Source organism: Netta rufina (assembly GCF_964035555.1).
Source record: "Netta rufina genome assembly, chromosome: 3".
NCBI classification, from domain to species: Eukaryota; Metazoa; Chordata; class Aves; order Anseriformes; family Anatidae; genus Netta; species Netta rufina.
In genome coordinates, this window is record NC_140125.1 from 116,038,911 (window position 1) to 116,058,272 (window position 19,362).

The 19,362-nt window shown below is 42.8% G+C and overlaps 1 protein-coding gene across 1 annotated transcript in view; it reads left to right on the plus strand.

The window, feature by feature from the left end:
* Positions 1–19,362, plus strand: part of RUNX2 (RUNX family transcription factor 2) — a gene marked incomplete at both ends in the record, with an annotated part of 148,639 nt that overhangs the window by 108,396 nt on the left and 20,881 nt on the right. Inside the window, 2 exon segments of the mRNA XM_084284665.1 lie at positions 5,432–5,605; positions 15,293–15,454. Coding sequence (XP_084140791.1) covers positions 5,432–5,605; positions 15,293–15,454 — 336 coding nt within the window.

Below are 19,362 nucleotides of genomic sequence, written 5' to 3' on the forward strand. Positions count from 1 at the left end.
AACACTCAACCCAGAGCCACTGCTGTGTAGAAAGCCTTGGTTACTCGCCTCAGCATTCATAGGGTTTTTATTTAATTTACTCTTGCAAGATGTAGACCTCCATGGAGTGACACCTCAAATTTCCCCTGGGTCCTGCTGGTGCTGAGCACATTCACAACATAGAACACCAACAGTGGTGCTATTTTGTGTCTGACCGTCATCCTAGCAAATGTGTCCCCAGCAGGAGATGGCCCAACTTTTTGCTTTTGTGACCTTTCTGCATCCCTCGGAATTTTTTACAAGAGACACCTGACTCCCATACAACTTTTTGTTTTTGCTACAGCAGAAGCGAAAAAGATAGAAATGGGTGATGACCGAAAATAGCTATTCCACTTGAGAGTGATAAAAACATCTGTTGACAATCTGGTAACCAGATCTCTTTGGTACCAGAAGGAAAGAAAAAAAACAAAACAAAACAAAAAAGCAACAAAAAAAACCTACCACCATCAACAAAAACAAAAATATGGTGGGTGGTGTACATGGTACAAAGAAAGGGTGTCCCTGAATGTCAGCATCTGGCTAGGCCACGTGTAGCATAATCTGATTAGTTTTCAGTTCCACACCCACAAGCTGAAAGATAAAAACGCACACCCCTCCTCCCCGAGGAGGGAAAGATCTTCAAGCATCAACACCACATTTACATTCTGCAAGTCAGCCTCTTCCACGGCCCGATTTACATCTTGACTTCTCCTGCAGTGTGGTGGAAGCTCAGGGCTGAGGGACGAGCTCGCGTCCCCTTCCAGTTACCACATCCAGCCGACTCGCGATTGCATTGCTTTGATCTGGAAGACGTTCCTTCATTTCATTTAAACTGGAATGATTAATTTGGAGATGAAGCTTTCTTACATCTCCTGCCACGGCTGGAGTGTGGTAACCGAACAGAGCAGCTCCCAGGTGCTATTTTGGCACGCTCTGAGGCTGTCGGGGCCCATCGGGCCAAGGTGGTGGGTGAAGGCCCCAGCTGGCTGGCTGAGGCTTGCACCGACTTTTTTTGCACCCCCTTAGTGCTATTTGCCAGGTCAGTTCATACAGAACGGCCAAAATTGGCGCTAGGAAGATTAATGGCAATGCTTTCTGTCTCCAGAAACTGATATTCATATTGGTGTTTGGTTTGAACGTGGTGGAGAGAGATTTGGGTATTGCTCGGCACACATTTTGTGCTATGACAACAGACAAGCCAGAACTGTCTGTATAGCTTTTGTCTATTAACTCCACACTATTCTCATTTCTTTTCCACTTTCTTTCCTGTGACCCACTCTATTTCAGTGGCTGTTGGGTCTCATCCTTATCTGGTGTCACTTCATGTGACAGCCTCAGTCTTTTTGATTGCATTTCCTATCAAAGGCTGCCTGTGTCCCTAATTATTTTGTCCCCTCTCAGTAAGCCCAAGCCTACCACAAAATCTTCTTTGTAACGGAGTAACCGACACTAAATGCAGTGTTGCTGGCAGGACCATCCTAGGCGCCGAGTCCTGGCATTGGGATAGCTGCAACATTAGTTTATCCTATCCTCTGTGTAGCCTCATACTGCTTTTTAATGTAATCACTGCTGCAGCAGATCACAGATTCTCACTAAGCTATCCACACTTACTACCCTACTCTTTTTTCCTGAAATAAAATTATGCCTCATGACTGAGACCAAGGAATACAGCTTTTCTTAGCGCACTCCCCTGGGATCAGGAATTTCTCTGTCAACGGGCACATATATCAATGAGAGATGAAAAGCAGCTTGTGGAATGAGTTTTAAACATGTATCGCATATTTCATTGCTGCTGCTTATGTGCTACTTAGAAGGCCTTTTTACCAGTATTTCAGCCCATGCTTCATGGCTGTTCTGTACTTAATAGGATATTATTTTTTCTTTCACAGAAATCAGGGCAAAAGAACTATTTAAGTTTCCTACATTTCTTTGCAAGCACCTCCTGAATATGAACTTTTTTTGTTGAGTTTCCTACTTATTTTCAATGTGGGCACATCAGCTTTTATGAAAGCACAGTAACCCATAGCATACAAAGTTGTAGTGTAATCTCATTTTACTGGGACATTTCGCTTGGGGGAATGTGGCTCTTTGCGGGTCTCTTTGTAACAACATGACTCTGTGTTACAGCCCTAAATTTTAAGTGACCAGAAGAGGAAGGCAAGTCTGTCTTTGGCCCCTTGCTGGTTTCTGGGGACTTACAGTTCCATTGATGCCTGGGGTCTTCCAGATGTGCACAGATCTCTTTTCCCTACTTTTTTTTTGGGGGGGAGGGGATGGTGGTGATGACAACACTTAAATCCACACATCTCTCAATTATTTCAGTTCAAACAGATGTGGGAATCTTTCTTATTCTTCCCCACCCCCATGCCTACATTGAAGCGTGCTGCTATCCTGTTGAATTTTGTCTTTCAGTGGTAGACCCAATTCATGTAAATAATACACATAGTTAAACACAATATCTGTTCTAGAAAAACTATGGGCAAAACGAGTGTGATGGAAACAAAGCTGGTGGTTGCTGGGTATGGGTTGATGCAGGAGTGCTGCCCTATATAGTGATTGTTCAGTAAGTGTGTAGAAGACAGTCAAATAGTTTGTGCACTGGTTTGTTAGGAAAACATTTTATAATTCTTTAGCAAAAAAGACCCTGTATAAACATGGGGCAGGATTTCTCTATCAAAATTCAAAATCAAATTCACTTTGGGGATAGATTCATTCCCAGGTAAAGTCAGCCTTATTGCATAAAGTCAGAGATAGGCTAATAGCGTTTACCTTATTTTGGACCCTCTTGAAATTGCTGAAATGCAATTAGGAATGAATTAAAGAGAAAAGGAGAGGGGAAAGGGATTCTTCGGGGAAAAAAAAAAAAAAAAAAAATCAGACTAGAAAATGTGACTGGCAAATGGAAAGCCAAAAACAGAAAAAATGTGGAAAAAAAAAAAAAAAAGATGCAGGAGAAATCCCAAGAGAGTACTGACTGTGTGTGAAAGTTATTTCTTTAGATTTAGCAGCACCCAGCTTGTACAACTTGTAATTTGCATAGATGGAAGAGATAATGCTAAAGACTACCAGGCTAGATGTTATCCTACTAATTAAGCTGCCATTATAGAGTTGTTACAAGCCCACCAGAAATCATTCCCCATTTGAAGTGATCAATACCTCTTAAAGAAAGGAGTCACCTGTGTTAGCTGGTAGTTCTCTAGGTCTCTGACATACAGCAGCTCCTTCTCTTTAATGAGAGAGCTCCCACCTACCCCGTGTTTTTATATTGAGTCATCATGGGGGAGAAAAATCATACTTCAAAGCACAGAATAATGGGTCAACTAATTAATTTTTTAAAATTACTAGAAAAGTTTCTCCAAAATTAAATTCCATTCAGTTTCTTCTCATCTCCCGACCTGAATCCTTCAGTTTTCTCAGAATCCCAGAATGGCTGATGTTGGGAGGGACCTCTGGGTTCATCTGGTCCAATCCCCCTGCTCAAGCAAGGACACCCAGGGCAGGTTGCCCCGGACCTTGTCCAGGCAGCTTTTGAGTATCTCCAAGGAGGGAGACTCTACAATCTAGAACACTGATTTCTCTAAATCTAGTTAAAAGCTAGCTATTACAGAAATCACTTTGCCTTCAGTCATATTTGAGCATCATGGTCCCAGTTAGATGATGTGAACTCATGTACATCAGTTCTGTAGTGACAGACACCATTAAATTGCATTTTATAAAGAGTGATGGTCTGATAGTTAGATCCCGGGGCTCCATGGCCTCATTTAATACAGTTAAATTAAGGAGTGCCAGAGCTGGCTCTGTGGCCCTAAAACTGATGGGGCAATCTGACCGTGTCTGCAAAGCTGAACTCTCATAGCCTCCTAGCATAGGGCTGCATTCACACTGCTGAGGGGTAATCCAGTTTATCTCAAACCACTGGAGATCACCTGGAATGTTTCAACCCCAGATCATACCAGGGACCCTTCTTAATGTTAAAAGCATGAAAATATCCTACCCAGTTATTGCCTGTGATGATACCCCAGCTCTCTTTACAAGGATGGAGGCAGCTGTGCAATCTGGGGGTCTGGGTTACCATTTCAGCTCTGCCAGGGGCTTTTCGTGTGACCTTAGTTGTTAATTTAGGGTAAGATTAATTCCATTTAATGTTGACTAATGGTGAGGGTGTCTAATTAAACTAGTCATGTGGGCTCCCTCTCTGATCAGAGAAGGAAGAGAAAGCAAATTCAGTAGGTGAATCATCCTGTTTTAAGACTGGTGTCAGAGACAAATGAGATGAATTGCCCTCTGGAAGTAGCTATTTCTTTCCATTAACTCTAGAGGAAGTCTACATTAGAAGAGTTTAGACTAGATGCCTGATTTATGAATGGCTAAAGTTAAGTAAAATTAGTCCTGACCTTAATCTCTCTGTGTGCCTGTTTCTCCATATGTTGAACGATAGAAATAACACCTTCTGTGCCTCACATCCAAAGCTACCATTGTGCGACAAGCATCTATAATTACTTTGAAAAGTAATTAAACTTCGGGGCAGAAATACAACAATTATAGAAGTAAAACCTTTACTCTTGAAACATCTAAATGACAATATGAAGAGTACCAACCTGCCAGCTGGTGCATCCTGTTGCTCTTGTAATTTTTCCCCTCTACATTTTGACAACTGAGCACCCATAAAAGACTTTTCCAAGTGCAGTCCTATGACACAGAGGCAGTGAACATCCTTTTGGAGAGAAGTAGGAGCATAGAGGAAGGCTGACCATGCAAGGGCAGTGTAGGACCCAGTCCTTGCCAGAAGCTTTGATAGTATTCCTTGTGATACTGCCCTTCTCAAATGACTATTTTCTGTTTGGAAAAGCTCCCAAGTTACGGAGGAATGGAAGCTTATAACTAACCATGACAGAGTTAAATAAAAAGAGAGAAAAAGTTGGGGAGATGAAAAACATGCATTTTCTTAGCAAAAATCCACAACAACATATAAACCAGGCATGGAATAATTGTCCCACTGTTAACTTCTACTTACATGTGAGGCTTGCTCTTGGAAAAAAAAGTTTTGCCCCTTTAACTATCAGTATAGCTAAAAAAGGCAAAAAAAAAAAGAAAAAGAAAAGAAAAAAAAAAAAAGACCTTGTGTGGGTGTCCATAAGTGCTTATTTTGATCCAAATTACAACATGTTACGTATCTGTATGGGCACAGTTGTGCTAGTTAAGGCTTTCACCAGCACAACCATGTCCAAAACACAACCCCCCCACCGATGTTGCTGTGTTATTGGGGGTAGCTGTGATATGGGGTAGCTGTGATACCTACAAAGTCCATTAATCTAATAACAGGTCCTTAGAGACCTTTTCTATTTTTTATTTGGTATGTTAAATTACTAAATCTTGTTATTAACGCTTTTATTTTATGATTTACTGTTTCCAGGGCACAGACAGAAGCTTGATGACTCTAAACCTAGTTTGTTCTCTGAACGCCTCAGTGATTTAGGGCGCATTCCTCATCCCAGTATGAGAGTAGGGGTCCCGACCCAGAGCCCACGGCCCTCTCTGAACTCTGCACCAAGTCCTTTTAATCCACAAGGACAGAGTCAGATTACAGGTAAGAGACAGAACCATAGGTTTGACTTGCACAGGCAATGGTAGTAATTGCTTATGGATGGATATTTGTGTCTTAACTGTAGAAAAAGAGGCTGTTACATAGTGAGAGATGTGTTCCAGGCAAAGCTAGGTGGGAATAGTTTTCTTCTATAGCATTTGAAGTTGAAAATGTCTTTTTTTTTATATATGTATCTTTTTGCCATAGGTCCAAAAATAGTCAATCTGGGTAAATTGAGTAGGAATCTAGTGAAATTCTGTCATGTTGCTCTGCCTTTATCTCTGTTATGTGCAATAGGACATATTAGTGCATTATTAGAATGAACATTTTTATTCAGCCTTTTTATTTTGCACTGGTGTTGAGTGAAGCAGCCAGAACTCAATGGTCTTTCTGTCAGAACAATAACACAGTCTTCTCATGTGACAGTTCCGTTCTAGCACTGGTGCTGACCAATGTTACAATAAACGAACTGGGCTAGAGAGAAATCTCCAAAGGTTGCTTATGAGGGCTATATGCAACATTTATGATTGCATGCTGAGAGACAGATTTCAATGTGTTGAGAGAAATCATAAAATACCACATGTCACAGATTATAAGGCTGAAATAAGATGTTTAACTGCAGCTATGCCAGAAGTTTGCAACAAAACTGTATAGCCTACAAAATAAACTGATTTTGTCATATTTTTTTTTTTTTCTAAATGCAGAGCTGTCTATATTTTTCAAAAGAGTTTCAAAGCAACCTCTATCTAATTTCGGACATTTCTGCACTCACAACTTCTGCTGATGCATTCATGTCTGTCTGGGATGTGAAGAGGTGTTGGCCCTGACCAATTCACTTACTAGAACTGTTGGAGAACTTAACTTAGGTGCAAGTTTGTCAAAAAAACTCGACTCAATGTACTAGACTGGTTTAAAACTCAGTTTTGCTGCTATAGTTGTGTCTAACACCTGGAGTCCTTTGCCAATGTAATACACCAGTATTCCTTTACTGGTAAAGCACTCCTAGTGTAGACATAGTCTTTGAGTCAACCTAGGAAGATTTCTGGTTTCATGTTTCAAGTGGTTTTGACATGATACCAGCTGAAACTTAGTGGTTTTAACAAAGTGTTGTGGCTTTCTTCTTCTTTCTTTTTCTTCTTTTTAAAGTTCAACTGGTTTATTAATTCGTAGTAAGGAAGAGAAGTAAGTGGGTTAATTTGAACCCAAAGCACTCATAGAATTGAAACAAAAAAATTGTTCCCATAAGCTGTGACAAGTACTCCCAGATCTAGAAGTCTACCTTTAACTCGCATGACATGTTTACAATATATTAAATATGTTGCTAGCACTCATTGCACAGTACCTGCTGCCCACAAGCATTTTTTTTTGGCCGGGTTTAGCATTTTATTAGTTGGACGTGTGAAGTCAGGACTCTTGTGCACATCATTTTCTGGGTAAGAACTGCCAGACTGAAGCCCAATATTTTTTCTAACCTACTGCCTTCTGTCTGACAGTATCTGGGGACATGACAGTCCCCCAAAAAACAGAGGGAAAATCTGGGGCTATAATCAGTTTCTCTTTTCCTTCCTTGTGCCCCCATAGTTTACCTATTGTGCAACAGTATATCTAAGAATGAAGGAGGGGGAAATTCTTCCTGACCCCATCTGGTGATCAGCTTATGCCCCGAAGCACGAGAACTGAGATCCCCTTGTAATTTTCTTCCTCACTAAGTGTAACCTCATATGCTGTTCTCATTCACATAAATGCCTCCTGTAGAAAATGTTCTGCTGGGTTTGATTAATAGAGTACTTCTCTGCCTCGTTATGAATCAGCAGCAGCATTCACAGATCTGAGAGGTGAAAACTTCAGATGAGGCTTAAATAAGCCTGGCTACAGACAAAGCTGTGTGGTGTTCCCTATCTGCTCTGCAGTTTGAAGACTCAGCGGTTCAAAGCCAGGAGCTTTGGTCCAGCTGAGGCTTCATCCAGACAGGGAAGTGGTGGTGGTAGGGCAGAGGGGGAAGTGAGCTGAACCAAGAAAGGCAGGCTGATTTTCCCATCTATTACGGATTATATGCTTTTCTTGACAGCTGAACTCATAGTCATGGGATATTTTAGAACCCCAAAGTGCTCTCATTTCCCCCAGAGCAAAGAGGACTCCACTGCATATTAAAGTTTTTAATGAATAAGGGTCTCTATTGTGATCCAGTACAGTATTTGCCATTCCCCATTCTTATCTCCTCCTCAGTTTAGAAAAGCCAAATAGCCAGCCCTCAAAGGCTACTTGTTAGCTTTCTGGTAGCCCTCCCATTTAATAAGGCGATTAGTGTGAGCATGTTGCATCGGTGTGAATTCTGTGAATTGCACTGTCTTCCCCACAAGGCTCTTTTTGTGCTCTTCAGGATGTTGATTGTAATCTGTAAAGCTCTACGTGCTTTGATGTTCCACCAAAGTGCTGGGATGCTTCTGCGGACAGTCCCTCTGAGTTCTTCTGGGATGAATGGATGCTCGTTGCCACACAAGTTGTGCCAATGGGAGGCAAAGTGGATGCCTCAGACCAGGCACCTCTTTGATCAGGTGCTAGCTGACCATGGGAAATTGCTAAACATATGCCTGCTTGGTGTGGTAATAAGGCATGAGCTGTTTGTGCTGTCCATCTCCACCGGTTTCCTTGTTGTGGTGTGATCTTCAGCAAGAAGTACCCACCGGCTTCTCAGCGTGGTCACTGGGCTGGTGTGGTTTGAGTATGTGTTAAAACGAGTGCAGACGCTTGTCCAAAACACAATGACATTTTATTACCTTTATGGGAATTAATCAAACATTCCTTTAGAAATACCTTTGTTTCTTAATCTTTTTACCTAGCAATTTAGGGGAAATAATTAATTCTTGATAACTTTAACAGTAAATAGTGCATTCCTATGACAGAGTCCATATTATTACCAGTAAGCCCATAAACTGGTTTTGTTTCGTTCCACTTGAGGTCTTGCATAGCTATTGCATGATTAAACAGAAATAATATTTAAAGCCTGGCAGGCCCACACCTGAGTATGAAAGAACTCAGCACTTTGGGGTTCACTCTTATATTTCTTTTCTCTGTCTGGGTTGTGTTTATTTTGCTAGAGTATCAGAGTACAGGTTTCACAAATCACAGCACAGTCCTGAACCTACCACAGGAGCGGGCTGCAGCAGTACAAGGCACAGAGTTGCCCTTATTCAACATGGCATTTTAACTAGGATTCTGCAAAAGCAACCTTGAAGGGTCATTAAAAAACAAATCGTCCAATAAGCAGATGCCTTTGCTGAGGCAATGCAGATTCAATTTGAACCCTGCTTGCTGCCCGTAAATCAGGAATCCTGTCTGTTCACATTTGGATATTGGTATATTTGCCTTTTTATTCTTTTCCCTTTCCCTAATGGCACTTGAACAACTTGCTAGCGGGTCAGGTTACAGTCCCATTCAGACACTGGCTTGTTGCATCAGTGGTTCAGTATGAAATGAGGAAAACTGTTGTTTTTCTAAAATGCAACCGGTGAGGTTTAGCTTCTGTCAAGGCGGATGGCAGGAATGTGGCCAGCGCCAGTGCTGGGATCCCAGCGCAGGGCTGCAGGGGCTGCGAAGTGGGAGTTAAGTGAGGTTTCATGCTCCATCACCACTGTGGCACCGTCTGATCTATAGGCAATCTGTGACTTTCAGCACTGAAAGTACAGCACTCAGAAAGCAGGTCCTGTGATTTCTTTTTACTTTTTTTATTTCCCCCTCTCCCACACTCTTCAGTGATGCTGCGCTTCCAGTTCTGATCATTTATCTCATTTTAAGGGTTGTAGAAAGTAGATTTAAAGAATTCTGAGCTGTCAGGTGGGGACAGGTCCTGACTCTGATGGGAAGACTGTGGGCAGACAGTGCCTTCGGCTCCCCAGATGGAAGATGAGAATGGTACCAAATGGTACCAGCCCTTAATTCTCCTTTTCAGGGCTTGTGGGGCAATGGGCTGGATGTTGCCCTTTTGCAAACACAGGGAGGTGTCAGAAAGCTCCTCACATCACAGCATCATCATGGGGTGTGAATATGAAACCATCAAGCAAATGCTTCAAAGACCAGAATGGGGGGGGGGGGGGAAAGTCCCATAGTGAAGCAGACACTACGCAGCTTCTGAGAAGTCTTTGTTTACTGAGGATGATTTACCCTGGTAGAAGACTCATAGGTAACTTAAAGCCGTCATCGATAGTTTCAAGAGATCTTCACGTGGTCTTTTTCAGGTTGATTCATACTACCAGTGTCTGTTATCTGAGACCATCGGCTGCAGGACAGGTTTGAAACTGAAACCAGGTGGCTGTTACTAGACTGGCGCTATGTGAGTGCCCTCCCATGGGTTGCATGTGTCTTACCTGGGACCAGCAGCACGCTGAAGCATCCATCAGTCTGTAGCTGGTGCACACCAGCCTGCTGAGTGCACCAGGCAAAGTACATGCTTGCTTGGAAAAGAGCCTTGAGAAACACCCGAGTAATAGGTTTACCGGGTGAATTGTGCCTTCAGTCCACTGTAATGTAGAATAAAAGCTACAAGAGTCAGCGTGTAAGGTGGAGGAGCTGGGATTTCTTCTGCCATTAACACCAGGGTGGCGGCAGTCTGCTCTGTTTTATGCAAATTGATTGCATCCTTGGGGCGACTGGCTGGTTGCCACTGTGAACCTCCATTTGGTAACGTTTGTGTCACTTGTATTAAAGTATTTTAAAGTATTCTTTTTTTTTTATTTAACCTTTTTTTTTTTTTCCTTCCCTTTACAATTCAGTTGTCCTACTGACAATACTTGTTCAGTTTTTTTTTTTTTTTTTTTTTCCCCTTTAGAAATATGACTCTTGGGAGGAGGGAGGAGAAATGGTTTGAGAGGTTCTTGAGGCCAAAATCTGGTCTCAATTACACCAGTGTCCATTGGGGTGTAACACCACTGGATTGGACTTCATTGATTGAACTGGGCAATCCAGATCAAGCCCTGGGCTTTTAAATATGCCTAAGAAATAGTCAGAGAAGAGGAGGAGGTTGCATTTTTTGTTGTTGTTTTGCTGGGGTTGGGCTTACAACAATAGCGTGTTTACTCATGCAGAAAGTCATCTTGGCTTCGTTAAGATCATAACCAAAGATATTTGCTCTAAGTGTTTACCAAAGATAGCTCCAGACAGCTTGTTTTTTAGCATCGACAGTAGCACTAATACGGTCGGCAGCCACCAGTGCTAGAGCTGATGACTGGATTTAAATAAGTGTTTTTGCAAAGTGCATGCACATATGTGACATTTGGGTTTTATAGACTGTATGCTGAGGAGCTGTGAGCCTATGAGCATGCTCTGAGTACTGCAGCTCAGCTTGGGAAATGGAAAATTGATCTCTTTCTATAGTAAATCTGTGTGTTTCATAATTACTGCCAAAGCAAGAGAAAAACTACTTCCTCAGGGCTATTTATAGGCTTTTTCTTCTCTTTTTTGACACTTTTCCATGGAAGGAAGAGAAGTTACATTGCTAGAGAGCTGATGTCCTCGGTGGGAGAACTGGGTCACGGGGGGTTGTTCAGTCTCTAGTTTTAGGTTTATATAATCCACCCAATTTCAGGCTGATTTTTCAAAACTCTCCTTGTCCTCTAAGCTTATGCAGTCAATCGCAGACAGCAAAGAACAAGAACTGAGCAAACCTTCCGCTGACTGTCCATGTGGCAGCAAAACCCAGAGACAAAATAATCTTCACTGCTCATGATTTCCTGCTTCATCGAGGTTTACCTGGCACCACAATCAGGAAGAAGCTGCTTGTCTATTAGCTCAGACCTCGCCCTGCTGACTTGTTTCAGCCGATCTGCACCCAGGGCTTCTTCGCGTACGCAAAATGCTCCGTTGCGAGCGAGTATTATGAAAGCTGCACTTTTCTTCACACCCACACAGGCGTAACAAAAATGTTTACAGAAGGAGGACTGCTCTTAGCAATCACTCCAAAATTTTCAAGTGCAAAGTCAAATTCAGCGCGGCCTGCCTCCCCCTTTGCTGCTGTTTAACACTCTGCCAGCCCTTCTCCAGGCTTCCAGGGCTGGAAGCTGGGTGGGCTTTCTCCCGAGCTGTTCCGTGTACTTTTGTGTTCGCATTTTCCCTTATTTTCTAGGGATTCCTTTCAGCAGGATTTGATGTTTTCTCTGCCACGGAGCTCAGGGGTTTCTCAGATGTTCTGGGCTTTTAGCGATTGGAAAGAGGTGCTTTGCCTGCCAGAGCACATGCTGCTTCACGCGACAGCCCAAAGCCTCTGGCCTGCAGACCTGGGAGCTGCCTGATAGCCTGGCAAACACACACAAGCCCTCCAGTCGGTTCCATCGGGAAGATTTGTCCCGCACATAGGAGGCCAAGGAAAACCTCTCGCAAATCTGCTCGTACTTTCTTCCTCACTAGTGTGTGCCAAGTGGCCGCGCCACCCCTTCAGTGCTGCAGCAAGGAGGTGACCTTGCCCAGGATCTTTTTGTGTTTCCTTTTGGTATCCCCTTAGATTTTCCTCATAAGTGGAAGTTCTGGAAGCAGGCACCTCCAAGGAACATGCGTGGCAGTCTCCTTCCTCCCAGGCTTGGTTTCATGGGGTAGGAAACCAGAAGCGAGGTTGGGCCCATGGGTGAATCCTCTGCTGCAGCAGCACTGCAGGGAACATCCTTTCACCAAATCAAACGGTGCCGTGTGTGACTGCCTTTGGGGTGGCCTTTCACTCTGCATTTCACTGAATTTTACTCCAGGGGGGTGGCAGTGCAAATGAGGGCAAAAAAGTGTTTTGCTGCTCTCTCCTCACATGTCCTTACAAACCGTGTCTGTTATCGATGAGTGGAGGCTGGTTTTAGGGTATTTACTCCAGGATCTGGTAAAACTCGTATCTTCAGTTCCGCTTTCCCAACAGGCCAAAGATAGTGCTTGATGCCACAGGGCAAAATTCCCCACCTTAGCCATGACCTTGGCCCTGCCTCAGTGTGGAGAAATCATATTTACCCTCCAGCCTCATGTTCTCTGGCCTTTTCCTCAGTCAGTGAGCTCTGAGGCATCTTCTGATTTTCAATTCGGTTGAAAATTTTCCTTGGTATTATTTTTTATTCCATAAGAAGACATGATATCATTTCCCTGGAGCTAAGTTTCTTGCACTCTAGTTTCAGAGGGGCTCAGGTTCACACCTGAACATCTGGATTGAAAGCTTCTAGCCAAGATAAGCACCCCATTTTGTGAATGAGGTACTCGGTGCCAGCACCGTAAAGAAACAACCAACTAAATATGTAAGACAGTTAGGGAATAATTTATCATTATTATACTGAAATTTAGGTAGAAGTTGCATCACAGGGAGGCTGGGTGAATTACCTGAGTCCAACAGGAGATCGGTGTAAGGGCTATAAGTGGTTAAGTGTCTTCACTAACAGTTTATTCTCTTTCTTCCCTTTCTCTAAAATACTTTGCAGTTTAAAATCTCACAGAGGGTTTTAAATCAAGTATAAATTAAAAAAAAAAAAAAAGAAATCTGATAATGTGCTGCAGTGGGGATGACCTGTAGAAGAAGTGTGCAAATTAAGCTAAACGTCCTAAGAATCTATGAAATGCTTTTGGGTCAACAGAAGGTCCGTCCAGCCCCATGTTCTGCCTCTGACAGTGCCATAGGAGATGATGTTTCAAAAGACCACATAAGTCTGTTCACTTTTTGCTCTTTATCCTTCTTGTTACTCACAAAGGCATTGATGCTTGTTGAATTAAGGATGTTAGGTGGAAAACCAAATCTAGTGTGGGTGTGCAAAGCAGGGAGGGTGCCAGGGTCACCCAAGGTCTTCTCACACCGTGACAACCCCACAAGAAGTGGCATGAACCTCCAGGAGGCAGCTCCTTTCCTGATGTTTTCCCCATCTTAGTCCAAAATCCTGTGAAAACATCCTCTGCTGTGATTTTGCTCAATCCTTACCTGCTATACAGTTTCCTTCTAGCACCAGAGCTGACCTGAAATCAAAACTTTAAGGGTTTCTGCTCTGGATTCAGAAACAGAAATTGAAAAGCTTGAAGGAGCTTGGATTTGAGATTGTGCTCCTGACACATCATTAATTTTAAGATTGTTTTCCCAGCAAGGGTAGGCTTTCCGTTCCCAGTTGAAGATCATTTACCATTGACTGAATGGTGAATTATAGTAGTGGAATGAGGCAGAGAAATATGTCGATATCAGATATAACAACGAGCAGTCAGTCAGATTTGAACCTGTGCCAATCTATACAACCCTAGCCTTGAAATTGTTAAAACAAAGAAGTTCATTACATTTAATGATCAAGTGTCCTTCAGATTTCTGAGGAGTTTATATTAACCATTTGTATTACTCAGCTCTACTATAAATGGCAAACTCAGGGAAAATCCTCTTAAAATTAAATTGGAAAGTCTTTTTTTTTTTTTTTTTCCTTAATCTATACAGTTATTTTGCTTCAAGGAAGTATCTGCTTTCCAGACATCTCTTCAAACAAATAATGACTGAAAGAAAAAATAAACAAGGAATAGCTGAAACTACAAGGTTTTGCTGTGTGGAAGAGCAGGGAAAGGAGTTAAAAAAAAAAAAAAGGAGTTGAATTTCCTGAAAAAGTGCCTTTGCTTGTGCCATGTGGCTATCACATTTCTGTCTACAAAGCAGGGCCTTAGGACAGTGCTCTGATATTGCAGGTTCTCCAAACTGAGTAGACATGATGTGCTTCACTGAAAATATTGGGGAGAATTTGGAGGGATGTGCTAGAGTTTCCACGAACCAGTTCAGAAATAGATTTCTGTTTATCAGGGATTGCCCAAAAACACTTTGGGGTTGCAAATGCTTTGTTTTCATCAATATAAAGAAATAAAACTAATCATTAATTGATGAGGAATTTGGTGATATCTTTATCACTAGATATTAAGTGAGAACAAATGGTTTGGGAATCCCAACACCAGTGGGTAAAATTATCCCTCCCCCTTTCTCACTTGGTGCAATCCACCAGAGAGCTTCAGCAAAAAATAAACTGTATTTATCCTTAAAATAATTTCCTCCATAGTGAGTAGTAACAAATATGTGAAAAGGCATCATTAGCTTCTGATAGTTATCCCAAACCATTTGGGTTCATATTGTTCTAATTGAAGTGGCTGTAGGTAATTGGGCCAATATCCAAATATGACATTTTTGGACAGATGGTAATAAGATTAATGACATTTTCCTTCTTGGAGAGCATTTTCAGCACTAAAAACACTTCTGTGTAATGTTTGAACTGGATAACAGCTTGACAGACGTGCCAAGTGCTGACTTTGGAGTCTTCTTGCCTATAAAGTCCACTTCCTCAGTCAGCTCAGCTGCAGCATGCCTTGTGTCTCTCATTTACTGTCAGTTTATCTGTCTGCATCCCTGAGGACTGGGGAGTGCTGGGCTCTTTTAGACCTGGACAAGAGATATCTGGAGTTTACAGAACAGCTGCTAGATCTTTCTTAAATTCTGCTCACTGCTCCATTCATTTCCCCAGAAAAATTTTACGGGGAGGGAGAAGCACAGAGCAAATCTTAAAGTTGCTGATTCTAGAGGAGCAAGTTGTGCTTCACTGCGTTCTCATTCCTTGTAGCACTGATGTGTGTGTGTTCAGTAATCTCATTTCTTTCAATTATTTCAACTGTTGGTGCCCTAAAATTTCTCTTCCTTGTTTTTTAATTGCTCTTTCTCTTGTTTTCCAGACCCCAGGCAGGCACAGTCATCCCCGCCGTGGTCCTACGACCAGTCTTACCCATCCTACTTGAGCCAGATGACTTCACCGTCCATTCACTCCACAACTCCCCTGTCCTCCACTCGAGGCACAGGACTTCCAGCCATCACCGATGTGCCCAGACGCCTCTCAGGTAAAGACCGTGTTTCTCCTAAAACAATTATGCAGATAGGTACAGGACTGGCAGAAGCTGCCTAAATGGCTGCAGACAAACCCTAATAGGGTGGGGGTCAAAGTCCCTTTCTTTTTCGAGTGGAAGAGCTGCTGTGTTGCTCGGCGCATGTATCATTTGATTGTCACTAGGTTCATTTCAGATCTGAATATTTTTTTTACTGTGAATATTGTGAACCTGGTTCTATGATAAAATTCTTTTTAACCCCCCACAAGAGGATGTTTGCTTTCGTGTTTTGACATAATTGTGATATTCTTTTTTTTTGGTGTCTTCAGTGTTGTGTGTGATGTTAGATAGAGGCCTTTATTTCTTCAATAGTTAAGGCTAAGGTTCATTCTCCCTTGTTTTAATCCAGTAACTCAAGAAAGCCTATTTCCTTAGTTAATGAGTACTTAAGATGCCTATCAGAAACTAGCTGAGTCACTTTAGGGTAAAGATTGGACAAATTGTGCTTTGGAATGATACAGGAGAGAGGAAATATGTTTAGGAATATAGACAAGACAGCAGCTAAGAACTGAGACTTTTTTTTTTTTATCAAACAAATGTACATTTACATACAGTGCAATTCATCTGTAGTGGTCTCAGTGATAAAACCATCTGTGTGAAGTAATCTGATTGCCCCAAAGTAAGATAGAGCCTGTCATGGCACACAGTCACCTTCTGTAGCTTGCCAAAAATGAGGAACCTTAGGCGAGGGTGGCTCAGTATGAAAATTCCAACCTTGCAAGTGTAGAAATATTAGCAGCGTATGCCAAAAAGCATGTGTAATGTAAAGAAAGCCTTTATGATTCATTAATGAACACCAAAGAATCAGTCTTATTACATCTATTTTTTCCATGTTTGCAAGATATTATTATAATCTCGGATTCTGCTGCCATACACCTGTTTGACTTGCAGCCAGGTGAATTTCTTGCTGTCGTGTTTTCCCCTTCCACCAAGCTCGTAGTGCTGGAAATGTTGATCACTCCACTGAGCTGCATCACTGACAAGCTGAACTTCAGCCAGCAGGCATGTAGGATTTGATTAGTTTAGACTCCTTGATTTCTTTCATCTTGGAAGAGGGAAGCTTTGTTTCTCAAACAAACAGCTGCAAAAGCCTCTGTGGTCCTAGCACGCTCTGCATTTTCAGAGATGCCAAACGTCTCCATGTGGGCCAAGGGTTGTGGGGTAGTGGAGCAGGTTCCTGTGGGTTCTCCATGCAATGCGCTGACTTGGTTTAGAAAACTAGATTGGCTTGATGCTGAGGAAATGCTTTGTTTGGCCCGAAACAAGTTCCCTTTGAGTCGGAGTCTCCTGATGGCCTGTGTTGTTGAATCAGTTATTTTTGCAATTGTGCCTCTGGCAATACCTCCAGGAGAGGCTCGGCTGGGACCGTGGCAGCTGCACCGCGCGTACTTGCCCTGCAGCCCTTGCTTGTCTGTGTGTATTCAGACATGAGTGCTTGGCATGTGGGCACAGGCAGAATGACTAAACGACCTGGCTGTGTACATTATGTGGCCGTGGCCTGAACTTTTCTGTTGTACTCCACGGTCGGTTGCCATCGCTCTTCTTGCCATTCATATTCTGGGGGCTCGACCAACATCTCCATGCGGCTCTCACCTTCTCCCAGCATGGTGATCTTGCTTCCAATTAGATTCAGAATTGAAAAAAGGGGCTTTGATCTTCCACACAAGTGCCAGAGGTTGTCTGCAGTGTTTGCTGACGTTCAGAATTATAGAACAGCATTCCTGGGTGAGCCCTGGCTCTCAGGCATCAAGGAGATGTGTTGCAGCCCCTATTGCAAACACTGCAGTTCTTCTCCAGGATTTCTGCCTAGGAGAAAATTTCCATGTACTGCCTCAGGACAGGAGGGCAGGATCTGGTCCCTTTTGTGTATAAAGTAGAGAGAAATGCAGGTTTAGAGGTGCCCATTACAGCAACCAGTTTATCCTTCACGTTCTGAGAGAAAGGAGCCTCTACTCAGTTACTTAACACATCTTTCAGAAGAGAACAGAGCTTTGATGAGGAAAAATAACTAGTAAAGGACTCTAAAAATATTAAAAAACTTCAGGCATCCTCAGTGCATAAGGGAGGAATTAGTGTTTTACAAGGCCTTGAATAAAAACAAACTTTGCTTCCCAAGACGGTGGCAGAAATCTGATTATCAAGGTTGTTAAAAATATACAAGGTAATTTTAATGAATGCCATATTTACTGCCTGTTGCTTAACATCATGCAGGAGGAAAAATGGATAAAACTTCCCCCTTAGGCCTTGGATGTCACACCTACAGGCACAAGACTTCCTACCTGCCCCAGCTTCACATCACTCAGCCTTTCTACGAGCCACTGTGGCTTTGCCTAGACCACTGCTTAGGCTGTGCTCACCCAGGTGTTGAAAACATGCCACCTAAAAAAGCAAAGTGGTTTATAACCCAGTGGGTCTTGCTTGTATGGTCAGTGGCAGCCCTCAAGACCTATTTTTGAAGGTACTGCCACAACTGGAAACACATCCATCCCTTGACCAAAACGCCTGTGTTCCTCCCCATCCTGGGATGGGTGCCTCTCTCGGTGATGAGGACACCTCTGTTTCAACCACAGTTGTGGTCATTGTGTTGAGCATCAAAATCGGTTTGGGGCCATGGGAAGCGAGCTGACAGGGGATTGCCAACCCATTCATACATTTCTCCGTCCCATGGGAGAGGGGAAAAGGGCAGCAGGCTGCAATCCCGAGGCGTTATTCGGGCAGGCTGGTGTAATGTGGCTGAACGGGTTGTGCCAGTGTCTAGACGCATACCTGCTGGCTTTGCACAGCTGAAATGTCTGCTTGCATGCTGCAGGCACGTGCAAATGAGCGCTCATGGCAGCGTAGGTGTGAAACTTCAAATATTCATCTTCTATTCTGCAAATGGGGACCAGTGCTGTATCTGCAACTAATTAATGATATTTCACACATCTCGGGGCAGTATTCAACAGCAACAGCTGAAAAGCAGAAAAAAAAAAAACAAAGACTAGCCGGAAAAACTCAAGCAACCTTTGGGCTGATGATCTCTCCGGTATATAAGTCTCATGTTCATATCAAGAATAAATAAAAAATAAACCCACGAGGCCATACAGTTGACTTACCTTATTGCATCAACTCAATTATAAAAAGAACAGGATTCCCCGTATTTTATTAAAATACCTGTCTGCCTAGAGTTCCCCAAAAGACAATGAAAGTTGGTGGCCTAGCAGATTAATATTCTTAATTAAATAATATTGTAGTGGAAACCATGGGAATATGTGAACATGGTCATTTTAGAGAGAGTTTTGCCTGGGGGATGTAGTCTTATTGCATGATTCATAGTGAAGGCACTCAGTTTTTGTGTCCTATGCATAACCAAACTGTATGTGGGATGGGGAGCGTAAGTGTCTATTATGTAATTAATGTATATGATTCATATAAATACACATCAGAGCCATTTTACATAAAGTTTTGGGACTGATCCAGCAAGTCTTTGGCACATGCAAGGTTCAGAGCAAGGAGTACAGGTTGCGTTGCTCCTGCAGTCACAAGAGGGTTGTTGTGCAGTGGTTGAAGGAGGTACGGGTTTCCTCTGTTTAGATGCCCATAGGGTACCTGAGACAGTCACCCTGAGCTTCCTTTCGAGTCAGTGGGGACAAAGCAGCCTTTGGAGGACTCAATTCACTTGACCAGTCTGCAGATAGCTCTACTGGTCCCTGGTGGTGCCTTGCAGGAGCATGTTTCTGTCCGTGGCTCTGAAGTGAGTCTAGGTGAGCAGCTCAGGCACAGGCACGTCTGATCTGATAGTCCGCATTTGGTGAGGTGAATCCCAAAGCAGTGGTTTATCTGTCCAATAAACATGCCCATGTCACAGCACTGTTACGCTGTCC